The 27578-nt window shown below is 39.9% G+C and overlaps 1 protein-coding gene across 2 annotated transcripts in view; it reads left to right on the top strand.

Moving 5' to 3' along the window:
• Positions 1-27578, top strand: part of LOC124719995 — a 517761-nt gene that overhangs the window by 427861 nt on the left and 62322 nt on the right. The window contains exons 21-22 of one of the 2 annotated variants that reach the window (XM_047245222.1): positions 13396-13634; positions 15326-15398. The exons of the other annotated variant lie outside the window; for it this stretch is intronic. Of the exons in view, the coding sequence (XP_047101178.1) occupies positions 13396-13634; positions 15326-15398 (312 nt within the window). The remainder of the gene's footprint in view (positions 1-13395; positions 13635-15325; positions 15399-27578) is intronic. 2 annotated transcript variants of the gene reach the window in all.

Raw genomic sequence — 27578 nt, 5'->3', positions numbered from 1 at the left:
TATTAATGGTTGTCTATGAATATTTCCCTCCACACCTCAGTATCCGCTGTTTTTAAATTCGTCACACAGTTTTGATTGTTACAAGCAGCGCCTGCAACAAGCAAGAACCCAGGTTTAAGTCCTTCTCTAGCATGTAATCCTAATTTGAGGTTTTAAACAATTATTAAGGTCTTCAAATTGCGTGACGTAATCCTTATTAGTCAAAGTCACATAATGCTTCACTCGATTTTGATACCACAACTACTACGTGAAACAGAACATTTTTCCTATTCTTTTTTGTGTAGTATGAAACATACTAGGAAAGGAAAACAGGAAACGCAAAAATATACCACACTGCGCCGGAATTACCTATAAATGTAAAGGCAGCTGAACTCGGTTTGTGGTAGCTTCAAAAAAACTCGATCCTCCGAAGAATGTCAGCCATTCCTAGCGGAATTTTCGCCCTATTTCACTGTTTGTATGAATCGCAAAGGTTTTATGCGGACGTGGATTTGATGCACTCAGCAGCGGAGTTGTTAGCCCTCTTGCTACAATATTCCGTGACAAATATGCTTAAAATAAACAAACTCATAAAGAAAAAAAATGCTTGAAACCAGATTCCAACTTTATCACATTCATTCATCCAATAAATTAGGTGACATAGATTGTAGGGTTATTTGTTTCATTAATGTTAAAGTGCGTTGTTTCAAACATAATCTATAGCCTTAATGCTACAGTTACAGATTAGAAAAATGTTACTGGGTGATAAGTTATTCAAATGCACTGTGACGACCCGACAAATGTTAGAACACAGTTCATTCTTACTTAAGTCAAACATTTGACAAAAGCTTGAAAATGTTACCACATTCTTCCAATCGTCTGCTAAAACCGGGGAGATCCAGGTTCGAACACCGTCACAAGTTTACTTACGGTGTCCTCGACGGATATGACGAAAAGAGTGTAAGAAAATCTCAATGCCTAACTTTATTTACGCCTGGCAATAGCGTAAATAGAGCACTTATTTGGGGGAGCAGACACAAGAAAGAATGATGATAATATGAGGGACCTGAATCTATACTTTCGTAAAATCGTTCTCTGAACTCTGATTATTTAACAGCACGCGACTCACTGCCTTGTCAATATAGCATTGCGGGAGACGATTTTAAAGTCTGTTGCAAAATTGATGTCAATGTGATGCATCCATAGAGACAAAAACATAGATGTAATCTCAGGGATTATATCTCTTGTCATCACATTAAAATATTGCTGCAGGATAGCTTTACCGTAGGGAAATTATGAAAAGAAACCTTTGAGTTAAATAAAGTATTTCCTTTTTAAACGAAATGATCTGTTTTGCTGAGAAGCGGCCAATTATACTGAAAAAAAATGGTTCAAATGGCTCTGAGCACTATGGGAATTAACTTCTGAGGTCATCAGACCCCTAGTACTTAGAACTACTTAAACCTAACTAACCTAAGGACATCACACACATCCATGCCCGAGGTAGGATTCGAACCTGTGACCGTAGCAGTCGCGCGGCTGCGGACTGTAGCGCCTAGAACCGAATTATACTGAACCGAAAGTTTTTGGTTTTTACTTTAATATGAAATATATTAATTTATGCACTTTCTTTTTCTTTTTTTACTAATTATGATTTTCAGTCTATTAAAGCGTCCGATGATGACGGAACGCTATGAAATTATAATGAAATTATTCCTACGTAAGACGTCTACCAAGAATGGTCTATTGTTCGGCCGTTCTTCTCGTTTATCCAGCGTAATAAAAAATTTGAAAAATAAACCTAATTTTTACTTCTGCATGAAGGCCACGATATACATGAAAGAAAAATGCGCAATTAGCATAAATTACAATATATTCTTTAAAACTAACAACTTACAATGCGAAATGGCCGCTGTAGCGTTCGTTTTCTTCAAGGCTAGATCAGAGAGTTTGTGTAATAACGCTGGTTTGTTCCACCAGCGAGTAAAAGAACAATTATGTTGCTATGCACATTCTATACAGTTATCTTATCGAGAATTTTGCTTCGTTATTATTTCATTTCATTACGAATTACCATTCAGCCTATTAAGTACACGCGCATTTTCAGAGTCTCCATGTGATATTTTCAATCATGTACAGTTTTACAATTTTATTTTACTTCGTTTTGCGTTCGACTTGTCGTCGCACGATTTAATATTTTGTACCACGTATGGGTACAGACATAGGAGCTAGTATATTAGTCGCAGCCATCTCGAATGTATGGAATGTATGTGTCTAAAATATTAGGACACAGAGATCTGGTAGTGGTAGCCATTGTGCCTACATGTCTAAAAACAGTAAACAATTTTATTCTCACAGCACTCACTTTGTAAATGTGGGTAATAACACCACATGACAAAGAAATACTTTAAATGAAAGGATGAGAACAGTCACATTATAGATCCAATATTATCAATTCCTGACAGAGGTTTCTTCCTAATTTTAAACCATATACTCATATGGGCCACATAGGGATATTCCAAAGGATTTTAAAACCATGAAATTTCAGAAAGTAAATGTAATGTTAAAAATTTAAAAAAGAGATTTCAACAGAAGCACAAGAAATCAATTGTAGTCCGCAGTCAGAACTCTTTTAAGGGGACATTGTACATGAAATTTGAGAAATTTGACATTTTCTGTTTTCTACTCCATAATGTACTTTGGACTTTACCGAATATTTTGGTGTATAATACATTAAAATCAGACAATTGTGGGACCTTCAAATAATATTTTGAATGTTGACATGTGTCAAATTTCGCAGCTGCATATATACTGCCACAGTTGAGCAGTCATATCTTGAGACCTACACAGTCTAGAAGGCTGTGAATTGCTTCGTTTTGTGTCTACTGCTCCATCTCAGGAGTTGGCATTGCGAATAAATCATTCCTCTGTTTCTGGTATTATTTTTTATTTTTAAGTAGTGTAATTATCGGTTATTTCTGCAGTAAGGTAACGTCAATTGCTTTTATTTGTAAATAAAATGACTTAGCTTAAAAGTAACTTGAAGAAACGCAAATTTGCGGGTAACAGATATGTGAGACCTGCATTTTCTTTTGAAGTACTTGAAAACACGTGTGCTAGCAGTGAAGGCAACCACGATAATGTTTCTGAAGTGACCACGCTCCCTACTGCATAGAAAAGGAAAGTAACTTTAGAAACGAGTTGGGTGGATGCATTTCACACTTAGTTCTGTAAGATAAAGTGTAACTGTGTTTGTGGTGTGTGTGTAGGACATGTTACGGAAAGGATGGGAACATGGCTGCATAAACCAAAAACCAAGCTAGATAACACAAAACTGTCTGATGACAAGACAATAAAATGTGCTGGAAGACTAACGGACAAAGTAATTGATGAATTACAGGAATATTATGAGAAGGCCATTAGAAATAACTGTGAGAATTTAGAGAAGATGAAAAGCGCTGTGTGGAGCACTTTCATTCATTGACTGTCAACCTATGAGAAGACATCTCATGCTTTGTATCTACCAAAAACTTGGTGTAAATATAGGCAAGCTGGATTTTATGGTACACTGAATGAATTTACACATAAACATTCTCTTCCTTCAGCAGTAATGGAGGCAATCAAACCTATTTACAGAGATTTGGCAAACCCTGAGCTACTAAAGAAATGTTTACATGGGAAGACCCAAACTGTGAATGAGTCCCTCAACAATGTTGTGTGGCACCGTGTGCCTAAAAATGTATTTGTTGGCCTTATGACGCTAAAGTTAGCAGTGTCTGATGCTGTAATAACTTTTGATAGAGGAAACTACGAAAGACTTAAGGTTCTGGAGAAGTTGGGGTTAAGATTTGGACAGAACACAGCAAAAGGACTGTGGGAACTGGATGAGCTTCTTGTACATGAAGCAGAGTTAGCTACTCAGCAAATGACAAAAGAAGCAATAAATAAAAAGGAGCAGGCAAGCAATGGGCTGTTGTGACACTGAAGAAGACAGAGAATATGGGCCAGGGCAATTGTAGTGCATAAAAGATGCAGAAATGTAAGTCTGTGTAAACCTCAATATCTCTGAACTACTTCCAATAAATTACCCATTTTCTAAAAAGTACTGATGGTAGACACATGAAATTTTCACAGCATGCCAAGTGTGAGATTCAAAAACAGATGGAGCAAGAATAATTAAAAATTCTGAGTTGTTTTGTTTCTATGTTCATTTATTTACAAAATTCTGTCAAAAATTGAGTGTGTAGAAAAAAAGATAACATGTCCCACAATACAATTTTCGTAATAATTCTAGTTCAGTGTATCTAGAAATTTGCATTCAATAATTATCGAAAATCGTAAGTTGGTGTCTTAAAAAGTTTCCAAGATAATGGGTCACAAAATTCGATAATTTAACATTGGCAGCATAGGACATACAATGTCTCTTAAAAGAAAACTGGCCCAGTAAGGAACAAGCCACAGGACAAGCAGGTTTTCTTGAAGGGAAAGGAACTTGTGAACAGATCCTCAAATAAGACAATAGAAAAATCGCGAGAGTTCTGTGTTCCTGTTTTCATCTGCTTCCTTGACTATAGGAGAGCCTTGACTGTGTTGTTCGGGAAAAGCTGTGACAGGTGCTCACAGAGTTTGGTGTCCCACTCCACTTGATAGCACTGATCAAAGGTCTATACAATAATCACTTTGCAGTTGTAAAGACAAGTGCTGACGCGTCGGATTCCTTCAAAGTACCGAAATGTGTGTGACAGGGTTGTGTCCTATCCCCAGATCTGTACAACATCTATGCAGAAAATGTCATTAGGAAAGCTCTTGATGATTGGACCAAAGGCATCTCAATTGGTGAGAAAACTATCAGTGACCTTCGTTTTGCTGATGTCATTGTGCTTTTAGCCAACAGCGAAGATGAACTTGCTGTGCTACTAACAAGATTAAAGGACATTAGTTTAGCATATGGATTAGACATCAACCTCAGCAAGTCCAAACTCATGATAATTGATCGAGAAGAATAGATCCAGCTCACAGGCTGATTAAAGTAACTGGAAATCGTACATTCCTTCACCCATCTTGGTTCAACCATCTGCAGCACTGGAAGTTGTGAAGTTGAGATAAGAAGACGGATCACACTAGGTTGAGTGGCTATGAAGAAGCTCACCAAGATTTGGCAGAGCAGAGCAATAACAAATAGGACAAAGATCCAATTAGTTGAACACTCGTGTTTTCTGTCTTCTTTTATGGTTGCAAAACATGGACACTCAAGGCCAGAGACAAACAGTGCATCGACGTGTTTGAGCTTTGGTGCTGGTGTAGGATGCTACACATAAAGTGGACCGAAAGAAGAACAAATGTGTCCATTATTGAACAACCCGATATCTCCAGACGCCTTTCTTTTCGAGTCACCGAAAAAATTCTCCAGTTCTTTGGCCATATTGTGCCAAGAGATGAAGAAAATCTAGAGAAAATAATTTTCTAACTAAAGATCGAGGGCACGAGACCAAGAGAAAGAGCAGTGAGCAGATGGATAGATGTTCAGCAGGCAGTAAGGACGCTGGCAACCGTCCGAGATGGAGACGCTTGGTTCACGAGTCATGACACTCAGCAATGAGCACAACGAATTACAATGATGAAGGAACAAGAAAGGTGTTTAAGAGATCACCCATATTTTCTTTTTTCTTTTTAAGGTCTTCAGTAAATTAGATCATCATCATCTCAACTGAGGCACGTATAGGATGACCAACAAAATAATTACCAAAGACATTTTTTACAAAAATACCATGTATGTACTGGTCCACAAGAGGACACACACAAGTGGGAATGCTAGTGACCCCTAGTTTACACTTTCATTTGTATACAGACAAAGCAAACACACTTTCTAAAACAGAGCAAGAATCATTTGTCTTGCACTTGTGTTATTATTACAGAGTACCAGACAACTACTGAGCATTTCTCTCTTAATAAAATAAGATCCATGAGTTACTACAACAAATTTCGATTTAAGTTTCTCAGAACTCGGATAAGAGGTGCTGCCAAACAAAGTTTACAAACGGGCGCAAGCACATATCAATGAACATCGTAACTGAAGCAGTCTTAGATTCCAGAAAAACAATATATATGTGGTGCTTATTGAACACAAAAGCTTAATGCAGGTAAAGACCGATTGAGAAGGGCCCCTCATATGACAAATCACTGTCCCCAGGAATAGACAACCCGATGTCGCAATGTTAGAGAGACCCCAAACACAAGGTGGTAGAAAGAGGCTCGCCATTTCCAACCGGCACCCCTAAGAATGCAGCAGTGAAAATGATGGGCGACAACAGGTGGACAGGCAGTCTCACTAGCACAAGCCGCTGGCACAGGGGGAGGAACAGCCATAAGGGATGCCCCCTCACGTGAAGCTCTGTCTCACTTTGTCCATGTTCAGGACAGCGACCATCTCTTCCACACATTTCTCTGCACTTTGCCAGTGTTGCCGTGTTCCACTGCCCAGCTTGTTCCTCATCCATCCCAAAACTCCCCGCATGTTGTGCTGTGCCAGTACTTAACACCTTTTGAGGGCCAAAGATGCTCTCTCTTCCCATATCTTCAATCAGAGATTGGCATGGTTAAAGTAATACTGCATGAAGACTGCTGGAATAGTTGGTTTTACCAGTCTGGCGACTCATTTGATAACAAAAAAGTGAGGGTATACCGCAAGTATTGGGATATAACCTTTTGGTGGGGACCATATACTGAACCTCAGTATTTTGAATACACGCTTTCGTGTCTGCTATATTGTAATCCATTTCGCTTTGTTGCAGAAAAATGTCAGCAGCATAGGCAGAGCAACGACTCTTTGGTGTGCTGGGAATACAAGTGTGATTTTAAAAGTTCTCAGAACAGAATAGAAAAAAATGTATTCTCCTTGTACGTTAATGCACTTGTCCAACTATGTTCGAGAGCCTTGATCCCATCTCGAAAATGACTTTCCTCAAGGCCTGCAAAATATTTCTCAACTCCAGCTTTCAGTTTTTCGTTTGAAGTGAATCTTCGTCCACTAAGAAAAATTTTCAGTTTTGGGAAGAGATGGTAGTTTGACAGAGCCATATTAGGTGAATAAGGCGGCTGTGGCAACAATTCATACCTTAATTCGTGCAATTTTGCCATGGCGACGGCACATGTATGCGTGCGTGCATTGTCTTGATGGAAGATGACTTTCTTCCTTGCTAAACGTGGACTTTTTACGCATATCGTTTGTTACAATTTGTCCAGGAGATTAGCGTAATATTCTCCAGTAATTGTTAGCCCACTAGATCATAATCTACAATCAGAATCCCCTTCGCACCCCAGAACACAGATGTCATGACCTTTCCCGCTAGAGGAATTGTCTAGGCTGTCTTGGTGGCGGAGAATCAGCATGTTTCCACTGCTTTGACTGTTGGTTTCTCTCTGGGTTATGGTAGTGAACCCAAGTTTCATCTTTGGTCACAAAAAGTCGCAAAAAGTTTTGTTCGTTTCTCCTAAAACGGTCCAAACATCGTTCCGATATGTCCGTTCTCAAGCGTTTTTGATCCAACGTCAAGAGTCATGGCACCCATCTCCCAGATAATTTTTTTCATTTCTAATTCTTCAGTTAAAATGTGATATAACCTTTCAGATGACATCTGTCAAGAGTGAGCAATTTCACACACTTACAATCGGCGATGCTCCTTGAGTATTTTGTGCAATTTTGCTATGATTTTTGAAGTAGTGATATATTTTGGACAACCACTGCACGGATCACCATCTAAGCTCTCCCGACCAGATTTGATTTCATTTCTCCACTTGGCAACAGTTGAATATGAAGGAGCAGACTCGTCCAGTGTATATTCGAAATCGACATGAATGTCCTTTGCTTTCATACCTTTTTTTACGAAGTACTCAATCACTTCTCGAATCTCGATTTTTTCCATCTTTGCAAATCATTGCTCAGGAACAACAACAGAGCCACGTCACCGCCAGAGCTCTCTTCCAAGAGCACTGACGTGGCACGTGTTTACAGGCAGCAGTCCAATGAATACCACGTGAACCGCTCATGGTGATTCCGAGAACTTTCCATACCACCCTCGTATTTTCCTGCCAGTTATATACATTGTATAGATATGAGGATATTGAGGGAGTCGGATATGACGAGCCATTCTTGAGGATGAATACATCCCATCTCATGTCTTGCCTTCAAGAGTGTATGCAATTCTACGTCGAGTATAGTAGATTTGTTTGGTAATCGAAAACTGAGGACATGCTCTAGGAATACAAATGAGCAACAGAGAGGTTTCTCCTTCTTGTTCATATCCGTCAGTATCACCGCACAGTTACTCTGCTAATTCGAAAAGTCGTAAAAAAAGACTGAAAATCACACCCAACTTTGCTGTACTTTAGTGCTCAATTTCTTAACTTCTAGGTTTTAGGACGCGCCCCATTCTACCACTCCCCCCCCCCCCCCCCCCTACCACGGCCCCTGCCGGCCAAAGAGCGAGATTTGTGATAAGTTTTTCAAGGAGAAATCATTTTATAGAAAGTACTGGTCTGAAGTTCAGGTTTTTAAACCATAATATCTTATAATCAAAAACATAACACCACAAAGTTCCAGTATAAACAACAGCTGCCACCGCCTGCCACCATACCAGTGTCACTTTGCTCCATAGTCCTCCTTCATACGTATTGGCACAAGTCGGTAGTCTTCATGACTATGACACCATGTTTTCAAATGCTGCGAGCCGCCACGTTCGAACAGTTGCTTTGTGGCTACTCTATGAACGTGTGTTCAGTATCAATCAACAAGGCATTTAGCGGGTAATGACGATGAAGATATCCCTGCTCCATCTGGGTCTCGTACAATTCTGATTTCCCACGTCTTCACGAAACGTGAGTTCCGTGTGCATTTTGTACCGTAGCAGCTGATCGTTGCATCGCGGCTGAGTTGATAACACTGCCAGATAAAGATAAAACATTCCCCTTCCCCCCTCCTCGCCCTGAGGCTGCCGTAATCTTCCTCCTCTCCTTTCCTCTCCTACCCACATCATGTTACACTGCCATGGGGAAAGACTATACAGTATGTAAAACTTTCACGGTAGTGAGTGAAAAAGAAGTCACAAGTTTTATTTACACAGGTAATAAATAAATTCGCTTCTAAATGTAAAATGTTACTAATAGGATAAAAATATCTATGACTTCTTGTCGAACTCGTAAAATAATTAAGTAGTTTCTATGTTACTAGCCTAAGAGAAAGGTCTTTACTATTAAATTATCACGAGACTCTACGTGTAAATATTGAACTGAAAAACCACTATTGTAGTTTGTAATTTTTGGCGGCCTTGATACAACTCTACTTCGTGGCGCTGCTGACCGGGCCAAGCAGCAGGTCGCCGCATATGAACAATCGGCACGTAGCTTCAGCACAGTTGTACCAATGGCGGCAGCATCAAAGCAGGTCGCGGCGGCACTAAAACCGTTCACACGAACAGCAGCACACGTTGCCAGTGGTGGCGTGCTAATCCCTGCCTTTTGAACGCTCGGGCGCGCAGAGACCCGCTTGTCGGTGGTGTGTAGAGAGGCCTTCTGCACTTACAAACTCAGTTCCGTCTCTTTCTTTCTGCATCTACTGATTATTTCTCTGTAATCAAACTAAAACATAAAGCGCGCTTGAAAATGCTAGTGAAACTGGCTAAGGATTGTAATTTGGAAAGCAATTCTGAATCTATATGGAACGTACGCCTCACTGCTGTTGTGACGCTGCCCGACGCCAAAACATTGTATTCAACTATTGCCAGTACTGTCTACCAAATTACTCAATAAACATTACCTTTTGTTCTGCTCGCGCTATTGAATACACATTATTGTAAACACAGAACACAGGCTATTATGACCCCACAGAAATTAGTTTAAATAAAATTACTTCTATAACAAAACTGTAATGTAGTTAAGTTACAATAAGCCTGACCATAGAATACGCACCATCGGGTATTGTTTCTAAACGAAAACAATAGTTGTGGAAAAATGCCATGCAATTTAAATATTTCAATATCTTGCTTCCTGCAGTGATCATAACCAAGGAAATGCTTCCTCTGTCTATAGCACAGATTCACACAAAAATTATTTACTCAAATATATACAGAAATTAGTTACTGGAAAACAATTATGGAAATTCAAGGATCGTGGGATTTTGTTGTTAGCAACAGCAATTAAAGAAAGATCTGATAAAAAAATGACCAATTTGATTCAGAACTAACCATTAAACTGGGAAATTCTGTGACGCTATACATTACGTTATAATAATCAGAAAATCATAAACTCGTCATACAGATGACAGATTTGTTCTGTGCTGTAAGTCTATACTGTCTTTTAACTGAGAAAAACATATTTCATGAGTAGTCGCTGCAAACTGAATATTTATTTATTGAACCACAAACAGTCAAAAGGGATCTGTTATCATAAATGTTAACACGTTTGCTGCAACCTGACTGAAAAAAGTTTTACACCTATAATACATCTTGTAGAAAATTCAATCAACGCATTTCGCATTGGGAGAGAATTATTACAAAAATAAACATGCACTTGAATTAAAATCAGCTTCACAGCGAAGTCGACTATTTCAATCCAGGTCACACTTACAACAATCATCCATCTTTGTAGAATATTTTACAAAAATATCAAAGCTTCTAGAGTTACATTATAGCTCTGTTAAAATTACTTTTTCATTTCCAATAACATACTGTGTATATAAAAAATGCCTTGTACTTTAAACCATTATTTAACAATTTTACTTCAGTGGGCTACATGAAGTTGTTACACTGTTTGAAGCACCAGTGCAGAACTTTAAGAATTCCACATCTCAGTAGATTTTTGGCTCGATTTGTCATTCTACAATTAAAATGCTAATGACCAATAAACTAAATCGGTCAGATTGAGTATCGACCTGTTAACTCATTTATGATGAACTACAAATGTTACCAAAACAAGAATATCACATTAGTAATAAGTCGTATTCAGCGCTAATTTTGAGATTACAATTTTGTAGTCTGAAATATGAATTTAATTGCCCTTCACTCGTAAAATAACAAGTCCTGTCAACATGCAGTATATATCTTTGACCTAAGGGTATATAACTTTGTTTAAATTCTTCCCTTTAAATTATATTACACTTTCAACATAGCATATTAACTTAAAATCACAAACATCTGTTATTCTGACAAGAGTCAGTGGCATATGACCAGTCAATTTATGCAGAATATATACGTTGTACATATATCGTTAAAAAGTACCTTTTTCGGACATTTTGAATTTTAACTGAGCTCATAGTTTTACCTGAGTTCTTACTCAGTGGCTCAAACGAAGGAAAAAAGTATGCATTGCGAAATTATTTCAAACACAATCAATCACAAACACGATATTGTCTTCATTATACACTTTATCACTTCGTGCTTTTGACTGTGTAGCAAGTGAAGAATGATATCCCTTCGCCAGGCAAGACTTTACATGATGCCCAGGCTCATATCTAGCTAGAGGTGGTCCCAGACATATGATGCATAATAAACTACAAACAGTGCTGATGTAGAGTGAAGATCTCAGTGGTGTCATAAATAAGTTCATTGCAGAAAAGCCACGTTCACACTCCGCACTCGACACTGCAATGCTGTTTATTACCGATAAGAATTTTTTGAACGTTGGTGGCTGTACAAGAATAGTTGGTGTTTCTTCGCTTAGTACTGGTTTTAGAACATGTTTGTACTCCCTGAAGTCCTTTATTATTTCACAAGGGCTATTAATCTTAAATCTTTCACATATTCGAGAAACCCCATTTTCTCCGTAAGTGATCGATATGTTTTGAGGCCAGAATTTGGGGTGAATGATCTTCATGTCATTCATAACAACATCGTAGCTTTCAGATGCATTCAGTGTTGACAACAGCCTGATTGACAAATTATTTGTCAAGCTGCGAAAAAACTGTTTATCAGAAATCTTATATAAAGTTCGACACATTGAAAGTTCATATTTTCCAGTGCAATGTTAGATACATTTGCATGTTGTCACATTGCATCAACCCGACTTTGATAACACTTTTATTAAAAGTCGTTGTGAGCTTGAACAAGGTTTACACTTGATCTTTGAAGCTGTAGCGATAGATCGACCAACTCTTCTGAGGCATCATACATTACAGCTAGGTTGGAAACAAAAGATGTATATGACAATGTATTACAAAGCCCCATGTTTTGAGTCCTGTTTCTCGTCCTCTGATGCTTCTAAAAACTGATGTAATCTTTCCGTACAGCTTTTACTGCCAATAAACTGGAGGCCACCCAACGAGTGTCAGGCACACGACTGACTTATAAAATTTCTTGCTCCAAACCTCTAACAACAACTGCCAGCTCAATGCTGTTTTACGGAGAGGAGATGAGAATGTTTCTAACTTTATCCATTAATATTTTAAAGTGATTAATTCCCACCACTTCTTCTATTGTGATGAATGTTTGGAAACATTTCCATCACCTGCTTTGTGAGGCTAGACTTTTTTCCTAACATGACAGAATCTCCATCGCAAGTCAAAGCGATTAACTTGGTATTTCAAAATGTCATAGCCTAGACCTAGTATTCTGCTTTAAAAGTTCTTTCAAGATACCAGATGCTGTGGTGTCATTTAGCTCAAAAAGCGTCATGGGGTTTTCCATTCCTTTAAACAAGGTTCTAAAGTATACAATCAAAGTGTTTATGTTTGAAAGAGAAGTGGCTTCATCCAATGAAGTGAAAATTGGGAGTCATTCTTTATTAAATTTCTTATTAGATATGATGTCATGTGGTCAGAAATATGAAGCATTAAAATAGAGCAAGCAACATTGGAATGTAGTATTCGGCCCATATCCAAACCATTTTTAATGTGGAGATCAATTTCTGTCTGAAACTCATAAAACAATTTAACTTTGCTTGCTTATAAGCTGTGTGAAATACGCACTCAGTAACAACTTGTTGTTCCTTTACAATGGAGGAAACTAGGTAATGAATGATATGTTTTTCTGTGTTAGTCTGGATTTTGTTCGCTATACCATGAGCTTGAGATGTGCGATGATGAAATAGTTTTTTCCTAAGAGACGTTAGTTAATCTTTTTTATTTGTCCCATATGAGCTTGCAGTTCCTAAAACCGATTGCTCACTCAGTTTTAACCCTTTCGTTTTGTCAGCACCTGGTGTAGATACACTTCCACAAACTTGACTACCTAGCTTTTCCTTAATAATTAACCACAGGTTTTTAGCTTTATAATCGTTACATCGTTCGATAGACCAACAATCTGGCTTTTCATCAACATAACAATTATGTTTTGAGGCATGGAGTGCATGAGATTCGAAGTATAGAAGTTCACGGTATTAGCAGAGCTCTATTATTTTCACACAGTTGATTTTATTCTCCTCTTCCAGCTCCTGATGCAGTGCAATCCCTCAATGTCTACAAGAGAGGTCGCAGAATGGTTGGCTTGAGATGGTCACCACCAGTCAACACGTATGGGGATATTGAATCGTTTATTATCACTTATTCTAAAGAAGGCAGCGGCCATAAAAAGAAACTTATAACAGAACCAACATATTGTGGTGCTTGGGTTTATCTTTACTGTTATACTGTTTCTGGTCTATCACCAGGAAAGAAATACCACTTTGAGGTAATAAGACTGTACTATTATTATGGACTCAGCCAAACATAAGTTCATCTTTAAAAAGAGTTTGACAAAACATCTTTAGTAAATTGTCCAACATTATTGCAACACTTCTTTGTCTCTCTCACAGCTGTACCTATTACTACAAGTAAAAACTGTGAAACCAAAGTCTGCTGCTGATAACACAAAATTTATAACTAATATTCGATATTATATTCAAACTTACCCGTTAATACATTTCTGAAATTAATCAATAAATTGCGATTTTCATATATGAAATTTATAATCTGCAAAGTAGAAATTTAACAGACAATAGTGGTTTCCTAGCAGATTCATCAGTGATGTTTTTCATTTTACCATCATGCATTTAAGTATAAGGGACCTCCTTTGCAGCATTTAATAATTTCTTTAGATCACTTCAGTAAACAATGCTTGTGATCTGATTTTTAATTATCAACAAGTTCGTATCTGTATTTTGCATAAATATTTCTTAAGATTTTTTCAATATTTACACAATAAAAATAACGCACACACACACACACACACACACACATAGTATAAACTAGTTACTCATATGTCAGAGTTTAGTAGATAAGAAACAGTTCTCTTGTGATGGAGATCACAATTTATAGTAAAAGCTGACAGTCAATTTATTTTGAAAGCTGACAGTCGAGAGTTTTGTATTAAGTTATTACAATGAGACATAATGCACATTCTTAATTATATGACAAACTTCATATATTTTGTTCATCAGAAACAGACATGTACTCGATGTCATTTGAAAATAGGGTAATATGAGGTCAAAATCACTCATGATATCCAATGAAATTCTGTTACAACTGTGGTTATATTCTTCCATTACCTAGTCACATTTCAAATCTGGGTTATCACACGACCAATAATTTTTTGTTTCTTTTGCGTTGAAAATACTGACGTGTTCAGTTCTCATAAGTGAGAAAAATTGATGTTTGTATTATTAAGTGCTTGTCATGTGTTCTCACTATTCAGAAAATTCTATTAAACACAAATATTTTCTTGAACAACTAATATATTTGTGATTGCAATGGGTCATTTTCTCATCTTTTAGATCCAAGTAAATGTTGCTCCCATTTATTTATAAGATGAAATACTTCAAGACAGGCACATCAGTACACTCTTTTTGATATATGAAAGTTTTGTGAATTAGGATGAAATTGATATTGAAAGCATAGAGCACATAAATATTCAACCTAATGGACTCACCACTGTGTATAGTTTTGTTCATTCTGCAATTGTTTTGTACTAGTACGTAGAACACATCAGAATCATAGCCAAAAGGGTCAAACGTACTCCATCTTGACTGTCTCTTGTTACTGGAGGAATTTGAATTGAAAAAGTGTTCTGTACACCTCTGAGCGTGTGTGAGTGTATATGTATATGTACGCTTTCTTGCGAGATGAAACAACCGAGTGTAGGATATGAATGACAGGTTCAGACGCTTCTGCGACTGTGTAGGCTGCAGATTTCTCTACTGCCGCCATATGGTGGTTGTGTTTCGGATTCCGCTGAATAGTGACAGGAAGATAGGGAGAGAGATGGAGTAAGAGAGAGAGAGAGATAGAGAGAGAGAGAGAGAATATGTATACCTCTGCTACAGTTACTACATTTCAAATTTCAGGTCTCATTTTTATAACAAGAAAATTTTCTATTATATTTAGGTCCAGGCACGTAATAAAGAAGTGAGCATCGATGGAGAACCTACTGCAGTGGAAGCTGTCACTTTAGAAGGGGGTATGACGATTTATTGCCACACTACTGCAATACTTTTAATGACACTTATCATAATGTTGCTAATTATAGATAAATATTGAGAGCCTCTATTTTAGAATATACATCTGAATTGAAGTTAAGCATACTGCTACTCTTTATGTGACATTTCTCATATGATGTATCAGTCCGACAGCAGCAATCGGCCCAGACAGAAGCAGCAACAGGGAAGTAACCAATTCTGTGACTTTTACGAGTTCCTAACGAGTAGCGAATTGTATAATTTCATCTGTGTGATTTGATAGTTCAGTTTCTTGAGTTTGTGCATGTTAATTTAATACCTAATATACACAGTTCTTGCAGTGGAAAGTAAACCGATCTTGTGACATATTATAAGTTCCTAATCAAGAACGAATTATTTAGTCTTACCAGAGTCTTCAGTATTTCGGTTTTTGAATCTCTGTATATTATTGTAATTTATTGGGCACAGTTCTTGAGTTTTGGTCAGGGTCTGCAGTAGAGTTCGGCAGCACGTGTCGCTATTGAGTTTGCCTGTATAGTGTAGTTTTCCATGGTCTGTAGTATGGACAGGGACTGTGACTGTTGTGTGCAGATGCTAGTCAGATTGGTGGCACTTCACTCTCGGCTCCAGGCAGTAATGGCTTTGGTAACACAGCTTGAATCTGCAGCGGATGGTTGCCATTGTTACGGCCAGGCTGCGGGAATCCAACTGATTTCCAGCACATGCAAGTCCTCCGATCGGTCCTCACTGTTGCCTAGTCCAGCTACTGCTCGCACTGAGGTTCTCCTCTCACCAGTGGTCGAGTGAGGGGTCACCTCAGGCCGTGGCAATTGGTGAAAGACTCCCAGAGGGCCGCATGTAAGGCCTCCCTGGTCAGTCTAAAGACAGGTCTCTGTGGTTAACACTGTCGCTCAACCAGATGCCGTCACCTATCCTGTTTCGAAGGAAAGCTCTCAGCCTGCACGATCTGGACATTCACAGTGGGTGGGATTACTGATAGTTGGGAATTTCAGTGTTAGGAGCGTTCTCGGGCCCCTTAGGGACATGGCTGCCAAGAAGGGAAGGAAGCCAATGTGCACTCCGTGTGCACTACAGGTGTAGTCATTCCAGAAGTGGAACAGGTCCTTCCGGATGCCATGAAGAGCACAGGGTGCAGCCAATTGCAGCTGGTGGCTCACATTGGTCCCAGTGATCTGTCTCGCTTTGGATCGAAACAGAGTGTCTCTGATTTCGAGCAGCTAACAGAAGTTATAAAATCCGCCCAGCTCTCTTGCGAGATGAAAGCATGGCTGAGCGGAGGGTATGAATCAGAGGCTCACACGGTTTTGCGACCATGTCGGCTGCAGATTCCTCGACTGCCACCACCTGGTGGTGGTGTTTCGAACTCTGCTGAATAGATCGCATGTCCATTGTACATAGGAGGTGGCTACATGGGTAGCATGGGCTGTGTGGCGTGGACTGGGTGGTTTTTCAGGTTAGAGGGTCTCGAGAAAACGCAAAAAGGCTTCAGTCCCAAAAGGTGCAGGCGGAACACAGGAAGATCGTAGGTACAGGAACCAACAGTATATCAGTTGTAAATTGTCGTACCTGTGTTGCGATAGTATCGGAGCTCCAGATGCTAATACAAAGCACTGATGCTCCAATCGTTATGGCCACTGAAACCTGGAAAAAGCCGGAGATAAGATCAGCCGAAAGTTTTACGAAGAACCTAATGGTGTTCCGTAAGAATGGGCTAAACGCAGTTGGCGGTGGCGTGTTTGTTGCTGTTTGAAGTAGTTTATCTTGTCACACAATTGAAGTAGATAGTTCCTGTGACTTTAAAGTCACTGCCGCCATTAGACTGTTGTTTATTTACAGTGTTACGTTTACATGTACACAATCATGATTTTTGGCTTCAAAGTGCCGTTATCAAGTGTTTTCTGAAAGCAGTTTAGACAATAACAGTGAAATACATAACAAGTGATATAACCGTATAACAATCCAAATTTGTAATGCTTACTTACAAGCGTTATAAATTGCCTAAGATGGCATAGTGTTATATTAAAGTACACTATTAGACACGCTGGCTAAGAGTCGATATTTCTGGCAGACCCAACTGCTTTGTTTCATTACTGAGTACACCATCTTGACTTAATGACAGTTGGCTAAGTGTCAAATTGTCTAGTTCAAAGAAATTCCTGTTACAAGCAGGTGACCCCTTTTTTTTAGTTTTTGGACTCAGTGTCCCGTAGGATAGGAAAGGTTAGGAACAATTTATTTTCTTTGGTGGCTGTTACATCTTTGCAGTACCTGTTTATCTTAGTATACAATAAAGTTCCCTGCTCATAAACAATAACAAACTTCGCAATAATATTTGCTGCATCCATAAATATAAAAGTCCAGCTAGCCATTGAAGTTGTTTAAAGTACATTTCGGTAGGTAAATATACAGCTTTTTACGTGAAATTAACACGTGGCCAACTATAAGTTCTGTAATTTTGACTCAATTCAGAATTACACAATACAGTGCAATTACTTATTCTATTCACTCATTAATTAACCAGTGAGGTTTGAGGCGATATTTATGGAGTACATATCATTAGGCATGTAAATCCTGTTACATGTGTCAGAACATTACTTAGGAATAAGTGCAAATAACACAGGAGTCCCAAAACTAAAAGAAAATGGTCACCTGCTTGTAACAGGAATATCTTTGACCAAGACAATTTGACACTTAGCCAACTGTCATTCAATCAAGATGGAGTACTCAGTAATGAAAATAGGCTCTATCAGAAATATCGTCTCTTAGACAATGTGTCTAATAATGTATTTTAATACGACAATATGCCATCTTTGGCAGTTTATAACACTTGTAAGTAAGCATTACAAATAAGGATTGTTATACAGTTGTATCACTTGTTATGTATTTCACTGTTATTGTCTAACCTACTTTCAGAAAACACTTGAAAGTGGTACTTTGAAGTCGAAATCTTGATTGTGTAAGTGTAAATGTAACACTGTAAATAAACAACCGTTTAACGGCTGTACTGACTTTAAAGAAATACATTTTGACTGTGGCCCCACATTATTAAAAATAAAGAAGAAGAAAGTTCCTTTGAGTTAGTATGGGCAGAGGTCGTTATTGGCAACCGGAATAAAATAATAATTGGTTCCCTTTTCCGACTTCCCGATTGAGATGATTCAATCACTGAACAGTTAAAAAAAACGTGAGTTTGATATCAATGGTTCAAATGGCTCTGAGCACTATGGGACTTAACTGCTGTGGTCATCAGTCCCCTAGAACTTAGAACTACTTAAACCTAACTAACCTATGGACATCACATTCATCCATGCCCGAGACAGGATTCGAACCTGCGACCGTAGCGATCACGCGGTTCCAGACTGTAGCACCTAGAAGCGCATGGCCACTCCGGCCGGCTGATATCAAACATGTACCCGACTCACACAGTTATAGTTGGTGGTGATTTGTAATTCCCGTCGATATGTTGGCGAAAATACATGTTTATACTCGAAGGTACGCATAAAACATCATCTGAAATTATGCTAAACGCGTTTTCTGGAAATTGCTTCCAGCAGTCAGTTCATGAGCCCACGCGAATGCTAAGCGGTTGTGAAATCACACGTCTCCTCTTAGCAACAAATAATTCTGAGCTAATAACAAGCATCAAAACGGATACACTGATTATGAACACAGGGTTCTTGTGGAGAGATTGAATATTGTAACCCCGACGTCCTCCAAAAATGAACGAAAAATATACCTGTTCAAAAAAAGCAGATAAAAATTCACTTGACGGCCTCCCAAGAGACAATCTTCACTCCTTCCAAATTAATAATATAAGTGTAGACCAGATGTGGCTTGAATTCAAAGAAAAGATATCGGCAGCATTGAGAGATTTATACCAAATAATTCAACAAACGACGGAGCTTATCCTCCTTGGTACACAAAACAGGTCAGAGCGCTGTCGCAGAAATAATGAAAAAACATGCCAACTTTAAACGGACCAAAAATTTCCAACATTGGCGATCTATTACAGAGCTCGGAATTTAGCCTGGACTTTAACGGGAGATGCTTATAATACTTTCCACAACGAAACTTTTTCTCGAAACATGGTAGAAAATTCAAAGGGGTTCTAGTCGTATGTGAAGTATGCTAGCGGCAAGATACAATCAATACCTTCATTGCGCAATAGCAATGGAAATACTGTCGGCGACAGTGCTGCCAAAACAGAGATACTAAACACAGCTTTCCGAAATTACTTCACCAAAGAAAACAAATATTCCAGAATTCGAATCAATAAAAGTTGCCAACATGAGTAACCTAGAAATAGATATCCTCAGAATAGTGCACCAACTTAAATCACTTAACAAAAGCAAGTCTTCCGGTCCAAACTGTTTACCAGTTATGTTTCCTTCATAATATACTGACACAAGAGCTCCACTCTTAACAATCATATACAACCGTTCGCTCGACGAAAGATCCGTACCCAAAAGCTGTAAATTGGCACAGGTCACACCAGTAGTCAAGAATTGTAGTGGGAGTAATCCACTAAACTACAGGCCGTATCATTAACGTCGTTATGCAGAAGGGTTTTGGAACATGTATTGAAATTGCGTGCTTACGGAATATCGTCACAGTTATGCGACTAGATTCTCGATTTCCTGTCAGAGAGGTCACAGCTCATAGTAATTGACGCAAAGTCATCGAGTAAAACAAAAGTAATTTATGGCGTTCCCCAACTTAAGTGTTACAGGCCCTTTGCCATAGCCGGCCGAAGTGGCCGTGCGGTTAAAGGCGCTGCAGTCTGGAACCGCAAGACCGCTACGGTCGCAGGTTCGAATCCTGCCTCGGGCATGGATGTTTGTGATGTCCTTAGGTTAGTTAGGTTTAGCTAGTTCTAAGTTCTAGGGGACTAATGACCTCAGCAGTTGAGTCCCATAGTGCTCAGAGCCATTTTGAACCCTTTGCCATTCCTTATCTATATAAACGATTTGAGAGACACTCTGAGCAGCCGTCTTAGGTTGTTTGCAGATGATGCTGATGTTTATCGACTAATAAAATGATCAGAAGATCAAAACAAATTTCAAAACAATGTAGAAAATATATCTGCACAGCGCAAAAATTTACAATTGATCCTAAATAATGAAAATTGTGAGGCAGTCTACGTGGGAGCTAAAAGGAATCCGTTAACCTTCGGCAGTCCAATCTAAAGGCCGTAAATTCAAGCAAACACCTATGAACTCCAATTACGATCAACTTAAATAGGAAGGAACACACATAAAATATTGCGGGGGAGGCTCACCAAAGACTCTGTTTCATTGCTAGAAAAATGAGAAGGTGCAACTGACGGAGTACATCGAGAAACTTCTAAGAAGGGCAGCACGTTTCCTATTATCGAGAAATAGGGGAGAGAGTGTCACTGAAATGATACAGGATTAGGGTGGACGTCATTGAAACAGAGGCGTTTTTCGTTCCAGAGGAATCTTTCCACGAAATTTCAGTCACCAGCATTCTCCCCCGAATGCGAAAATATCTTGTTGACGCCGACCTACATCGGGAGAAGCGATCATCGTCATAAAGAAGGGAAATCAGAGCTCTCACGGAAAGACATAGATGTACATTTATTCCGTATACAGTTCGAAATTGGAATAATAGAGAATATTTGTGAAGGTGGTTCGATGAACCCTCTGCCAGGCACATACATGTGATTTGCAGAGTATCCATGTAGATGCAGATGTAGATGTAGAAGTGGAGGAAATAATCTGTGTAGACATATTAATTCCTGCAACATAATTTTCTATCACACAGCCAATATTTGCTTTCGGTCCTATTCCTCACACACTGCTTTCTGAACATCTTCGCGAAATGTCAAAAACAGAGGTGAACCATACCAGTAGCCCAGGTCAGATAATCTCTCTTTCATTTAAACAATGCCTACCATCTACATCTACACACATACTCTGCAAACCACTGTGAAGTGCGAGATAGAGGGTGCATAGTGTTGTACCACTTATGATGGCCTCTTCTGTTCCTATTAGGACACAGCACAAAACAATTGTTTCTTAAATGCCGCTTCTCGCTGTAAGGTATCGGCGCGGAGGAGCAGGAACTGAACTGTAATGTTTCACGTCACTCGTTACTACATTAAATACCAGTGTGATAAAACGTTTCGAAAACAAATGTTACATAAAAAATATTTGTTTCACATGAACACTTATTTCTGATGACAAATGATTAGTAACCGCATCAGATTTTCTCTTAATCATTTGCGTAGTATTCTGAGTACTTTTCTCAGATATGAAGGTCACATATTACGCCATTCGTCACGCTATCTTCACCTCCCCTAAACATAATCCAAAGATGTCCAAAGACACAGTCATAACGTTATACATCCTCACAAAACCTTGTTACAAATTTTGGAAAACTAAGGAATAAAAGAAAAACCCTTCAGGTCAGGAATATATAAATCCCACAGATTGGTAGTAGACATGATGCTAACGGTTTACCCACACTCATGCTCCATTATTACAATATAGTTTTTGTACGAATTTCCGTTTACAACATTTATACAAGTGCATATAACATTTCTATAAGTGCATCAAATAGATCAATATAGCCGGCCGCGGTGACTGTGCGGTTCTAGGCGCTGCAGTCCGGAACCGCGAGACTGGTACGGTCGCAGGTTCGAATCCTGCCTCGGGCATGGGTGTGTGTGATGTCCTTAGGTTAGTTAGGTTTAAGTAGTTCTACGTTCTAGGGAACTGATGACCTAAGATGTTAAGTCCCATAGTGCTCAGAGCCATTTGAACCATTTTTGAAGATCAATATAGTAGAAGCAAATTAGAGTCGTTTTATCAAGAAATAGTAACAGTTAATGAATACAGGCTTAATTAATAGCATATAAGTGCTGTTTAATATTAGTTTGATGGCAAGGAAATTTCACAGACATCTCAAACAACTTTCTCTTACTGTGGAAGGTACCATATGATTATACACACATCAAAAAAAGTTTCGCATCACCCCAGTTCCCAGAACTCCTGAATACAGACGTTGACTGTAGGCATTGTATCACAGATACAGTCCCTTTTACTGTTCATAGATGTTACTAAACACACCCAAAGAAGTAAACAACCATGCATGAGAAGCACCTATTAGACGGAGGGGGTCCAACAGCCAATCAGTTCCAGTCATTCCACCAGGAAGGAGGTACATGGCTCGTGTTTTCTGAAGTTCAACCATGCCTAGATGGTTAATACCTAGGTTCGATCATGTCCGCATTGTTACTTTGTCCCAGGAAGGGCTCTCAACAAGGGAAGTGTCCAAGCGTCTCGGAGTGAACCAAAGCGATGTTGTTCGGACATGGAGGAGATACAGAGAGACAGGAACTGTCGATGACATGCCTCGCTCAGGAAGCCCAAGGGCCCCTACTGCAGTGGATGACCGCTGCCTAGGGATTATGCCTCGGAGTAACGCAGCAACCTGCAATCGGCATTGAATATTTCACAGCCGCCACGAAGCGTACATATTGTATTGAGAAATAATAGTTCTATTGTTATTTTCTAGCCAGTTATTAGTCTGTTGAATAATGCTCTTCATGCAGCCACAGGACGTCGTGCACAATGGGTAGCATGATGCACAACTTCACTGCTGACGTCCTAGGCGAGGTCCATCTTTGAACCACGACCCCACGCAGCGCGGTACAGACGGGCCCAACAACATGCCGAATAGATCGCTCAGCATTGTCGTCACGTTCTCTTCACCGATGAGTGTCGCGTATGTCTTCAACCAGACAATCATGGGACACGTGTTTGGAGGCAATCCTGTCAGGCTGAAGGCTTTAGGTACACTGTCCAGAGAGTGCAGCAATGTGGAGGTTCTCTGCTATTTTGGGGTGGCAATATGTGGGGCTGACTTACGCCGCTGGTGATCATGGAAGCCGCCGTAACGGGCTGTACGATATGTGAATGGCATCCTCCGACTGGTAGTGCTAACATTTCGGCAGCATACTAGCGAGGCATTCGAGTTCATGGACGACAATTCGCGCCCCCATCGTGCACATCTGGTGAATGACTTCCTTCAGGATAACGACATCGCCCGACTATAGTGGCCAGCATGTTATTCAGACATGAACCCTGTCGTTTATGCTTGGGATGCTTGGGAAAGACTGAAAAGAGCTGTTTATGGACGATATGGCGCACCACCCACTCTGAGGGATCTACGCCGAATCGCCATTGAGGAGTGGGACAATTTGGATCAGCAACGCCTTGATGAACTTGTGGACAGTTCGAATATAGGCATGCATTAATGCAACAGGACGTGCTACTGGGTATTAGAGGTACCGGTGTGTACAGCAGTCTGGACCACCACCTCTGAAGGCCTCTCTGTACGGTGGTACAACATCCAATCTGTGGCTTTCATGCGCAAAACGAAGGGTAGAAATGAAGTTTATGTTGGTCTCTATTCCAATTTTCTGTGCAGGTTCCGGAATTCAGGGAACCGAGGTGATACAAAACTTGTTTTGATATGTGTGTATTCGCAAATAGATCGCGCTGAATTTAAGTGTTCATGAAATTCTCTCTCAATGTTCCTTCCTTATAGTTTCTTCCCTTCTTCATTTGTTTAATTTCTCACTTTAATATATTGTGAGTTGTCAGCTGAGAATTTAGCATAGCCCACAGATGCTATGAGACTGGAACCCAGTGACCTGTACAGTGAACCGACAGTTGCCCATGAGATCATGTGAAATTAAAAAGCAAAGTCGGGCCATGTTTGACTAATTGACTATCTGAATTAAACAGAGATGGCCTAACTGATCATGAAATACGGGTCTCTCAGCTCACGTAGAAATATTGAGCAAGGTTTCTGTCATGTTGCTAAACGGAACTAAAAGTCACTACAACAATCTGATTTGTTTCTAGGTGTATCACTTTGTTTCTAGTCACTGAAATACCTATACAAATAATTATAAAAGTGCAAAATGATGCAAAGACATATATGACAGATATGGGCACACGTTGGTGAATTTGAGCTGGAAAGATATGAAAATTGCAGAGTTAATTGATAGCCTGAAGACAAGAGCCATAAAATTACAAATGTGCACTGATTCTCTCAGTTAAGCACATACCAGAAGCAGCTACTTGGTGCTAATAATTAATTCAGAAGAACAAAACTTTCACTTGAAACAATTAACTTTGCAGTCCCTCCGTCATGATATACACATGTTGGGCCCGTGCCTACAACTTTGCTGCTACTTGGGTGCAGGAGATGCCTGCAGATGACGCTGAAAGTTTCTTAAGTCCAGCTACAGCCTCAGTGATGAGCTGCTACACAAATTGTAGCTGCCCTGTCAGTGCCAGAATCCCAGAGCCAGTCGCAGTGTACATTCCGAGTTCCGACCAACGAAAAGTTTTTAACAACTGCAGCAACTTTCCTCCTTGTAGCGAAACTGGTGTGGTTAACCAGTTCTGCTCAGGACACTCCTACAGTGGCGCAGCAGACAGAAGTGCACTCGTGTTACGTGCGTGTTTTCGTGTTTCCTCCAATAGAAACGCCCACATGCCAGACTCATGAGTCCCCGCCGCTACTACAGAATTAACTGTTGCGAGCCAATCATAGGCTTCCTTACAACATTTAAACATCAACATTTAAACATCTGTGACGTAGTTTGACCCCCAATGTGTGTCTCCCACACTGAGTGCGTCGTGTTCTTCTCCTGCTCTCATAGACCTTAAACGTTGTACATCTACATCTGCATTTATACTCCGCAAGCCACCCTACGGTGTGTGGCGGAGGGCACTTTACGTGCCACGGTCATTACCTCCCTTTTCTGTTCCAGTCGCGTATGGTTCGCGGGAAGAACGACTGTCTGAAAGCCTCCGTACGCGCTCGAATCTCTCTAATTTTACATTCGTGATCTCCTCGGGAGGTATAAGTAGGGGGAAGCAATATATTCGCTACCTCATCCAGAAACGCACCCTCTCGAAACCTGGCGAGCAAGCTACACCGCAATGCAGAGCGCCTCTCTTGCAGAGTCTGCCACTTCAGTTTGCTAAACATCCCCGTAACGCTATCACGGTTACCAAATAACCCTGTGACGAAACGCGCCGCTCTTCTTTGGATCTTCTCTATCTCCTCCGTCAACCCGATCTGGTACGGATCCCACACTGATGAGCAATACTCAAGTATAGGTCGAACGAGTGTTTTGTAAGCCACCTCCTTTGTTGATGGACTACATTTTCTAAGGACTCTTCCAATGAATCTCAACCTGGCACCCGCCTTACCACCAAATAATTTTATATGATCATTCCACTTCAAATCGTTCCGTACGCATACTCCCAGATATTTTACAGAAGTAACTGCTACCAGTGTTTGTTCTGCTATCATATAATCATACAATAAAGGATCCTTCTTTCTATGTATTCGCAATACATTACATTTGTCTATGTTAAGGGTCAGTTGCCACTCCCTGCACCAAGTGCCTATCCGCTGCAGATCTTCCTGCATTTCGCTACAATTTTGTAATGCTGCAACTTCTCTGTACACTACAGCATCATCCGTGAAAAGCCGCATGGAACTTCCGACACTATCTACTAGGTCATTTATATATATTGTCAAAAGCAATGGTCCCATAACACTCCCCTGTGGCGCGCCAGAGGTTACTTTAACGTCTGTAGACGTCTCCCCATTGATAACAACATGCTGTGTTCTGTTTGCTAGAAACTGTTCAATCTAGCCACACAGCTGGTCTGATATTCCGTAGGCTCTTACTTTGTTTATCAGGCGACAGTGCGGAACTGTATCGAACGCCTTCCGGAAGTCAAGGAAAATAGCATCTACCTGGGAACCTGTATCTAATATTTTCTGGGTCTCATGCACAAATAAAGCGAGTTGGGTCTCACACGATCGCTGTTTCCGAAATCCATGTTGATTCCTACAGAGTAGATTCTGGGTTTCCAAAAACGACATGATACGCGAGCAAAAAACATGTTCTAAAATTCTACAACACATGGACGTCAGAGATATACGTCTACAGTTTTGCGCATCTGCTCGACGACCCTTCTTGAAGACTGGGACTACCTGTGTTCTTTTCCAATCATTTGGAACCTTCCGTTCCTCTAGAGACTTGCGGTACACGGCTGTTAGAAGGGGGGCAAGTTCTTTCGCGTACTCTGTGTAGAATCGAATTGGTATCCCGTCAGGTCCAGTGGACTTTCCTCTGTTGAGTGTTTCCAGTTGCTTTTCTATTCCTTGGACACTTATTTCGATGTCAGCCATTTTTACGTTTGTGCGAGGATTTAGAGAAGGAACTGCAGTGCGGTCTTCCTCTGTGAAACAGCTTTGGAAAAAGGTGTTTAGTATTTCAGCTTTACGCGTGTCATCCTCTGTTTCAATGCCATCATCATCCCGGAGTGTCTGGATATGCTGTTTCGAGCCACTTACTGATTTAACGTAAGACCTGAACTTCCTAGGATTTTCTGTCAAGTCGGTACATAGAATTTTACTTTCTAAATCACTGAACGCTTCACGCATAGCCCTCCTTACGCTAACTTTGACATCGTTTAGCTTCTGTTTGTCTGAGAGGTTTTGGCTGCGTTTACACTTGGAGTGAAGCTCTCTTTGCTTTCGCAGTAGTTTCCCAACTTTGTTGTTGAACCACGGTGGGTTTTTCCCGTCCCTCACAGTTTTACTCGGCACGTACCTGTCTAAAACGCATTTTACGATTGCCTTGAACTTTTTCCATAAACACTCAACATTGTCAGTGTCGGAACAGAAATTTTCGTTTTGATCTGTTAGGTAGTCTGAAATCTGCCTTCTATTACTCTTGCTAAACAGATAAACCTTCCTCCCTTTTTTTATTTTCCTATTAACTTCCATATTCAGGGATGCTGTAGGCACTCCCTCTTGGTCTGCCGTCCCCACGGCTACTGCACAGAGCTTTCGTGTCTGTTGAGAATACACCACTCTGTTCTTGGCGTATATCTGACTGGCAACTTGCTGTCCTCAGAAACCTTTTGTATTGTCTGCTCTCACCCCAGATTTCTTCTTCATTCATTGAATCCTCAGTTTGCAGGAAAACTCTAAAACGACCCGTTACCATACATAATTACGGGAGATTACTACTTAGACATGCAATCATTGCCATTAGATTACTTCCATAAAGCGTTCATAATTTAAATAGATTGGCT

This window comes from Schistocerca piceifrons, chromosome 11 (assembly GCF_021461385.2).
Source record: "Schistocerca piceifrons isolate TAMUIC-IGC-003096 chromosome 11, iqSchPice1.1, whole genome shotgun sequence".
Lineage (NCBI taxonomy): Eukaryota > Metazoa > Arthropoda > Insecta > Orthoptera > Acrididae > Schistocerca > Schistocerca piceifrons.
Note: the sequence above shows the minus strand (reverse complement) of the source record. Positions and strands in the feature narration are given on the sequence as shown.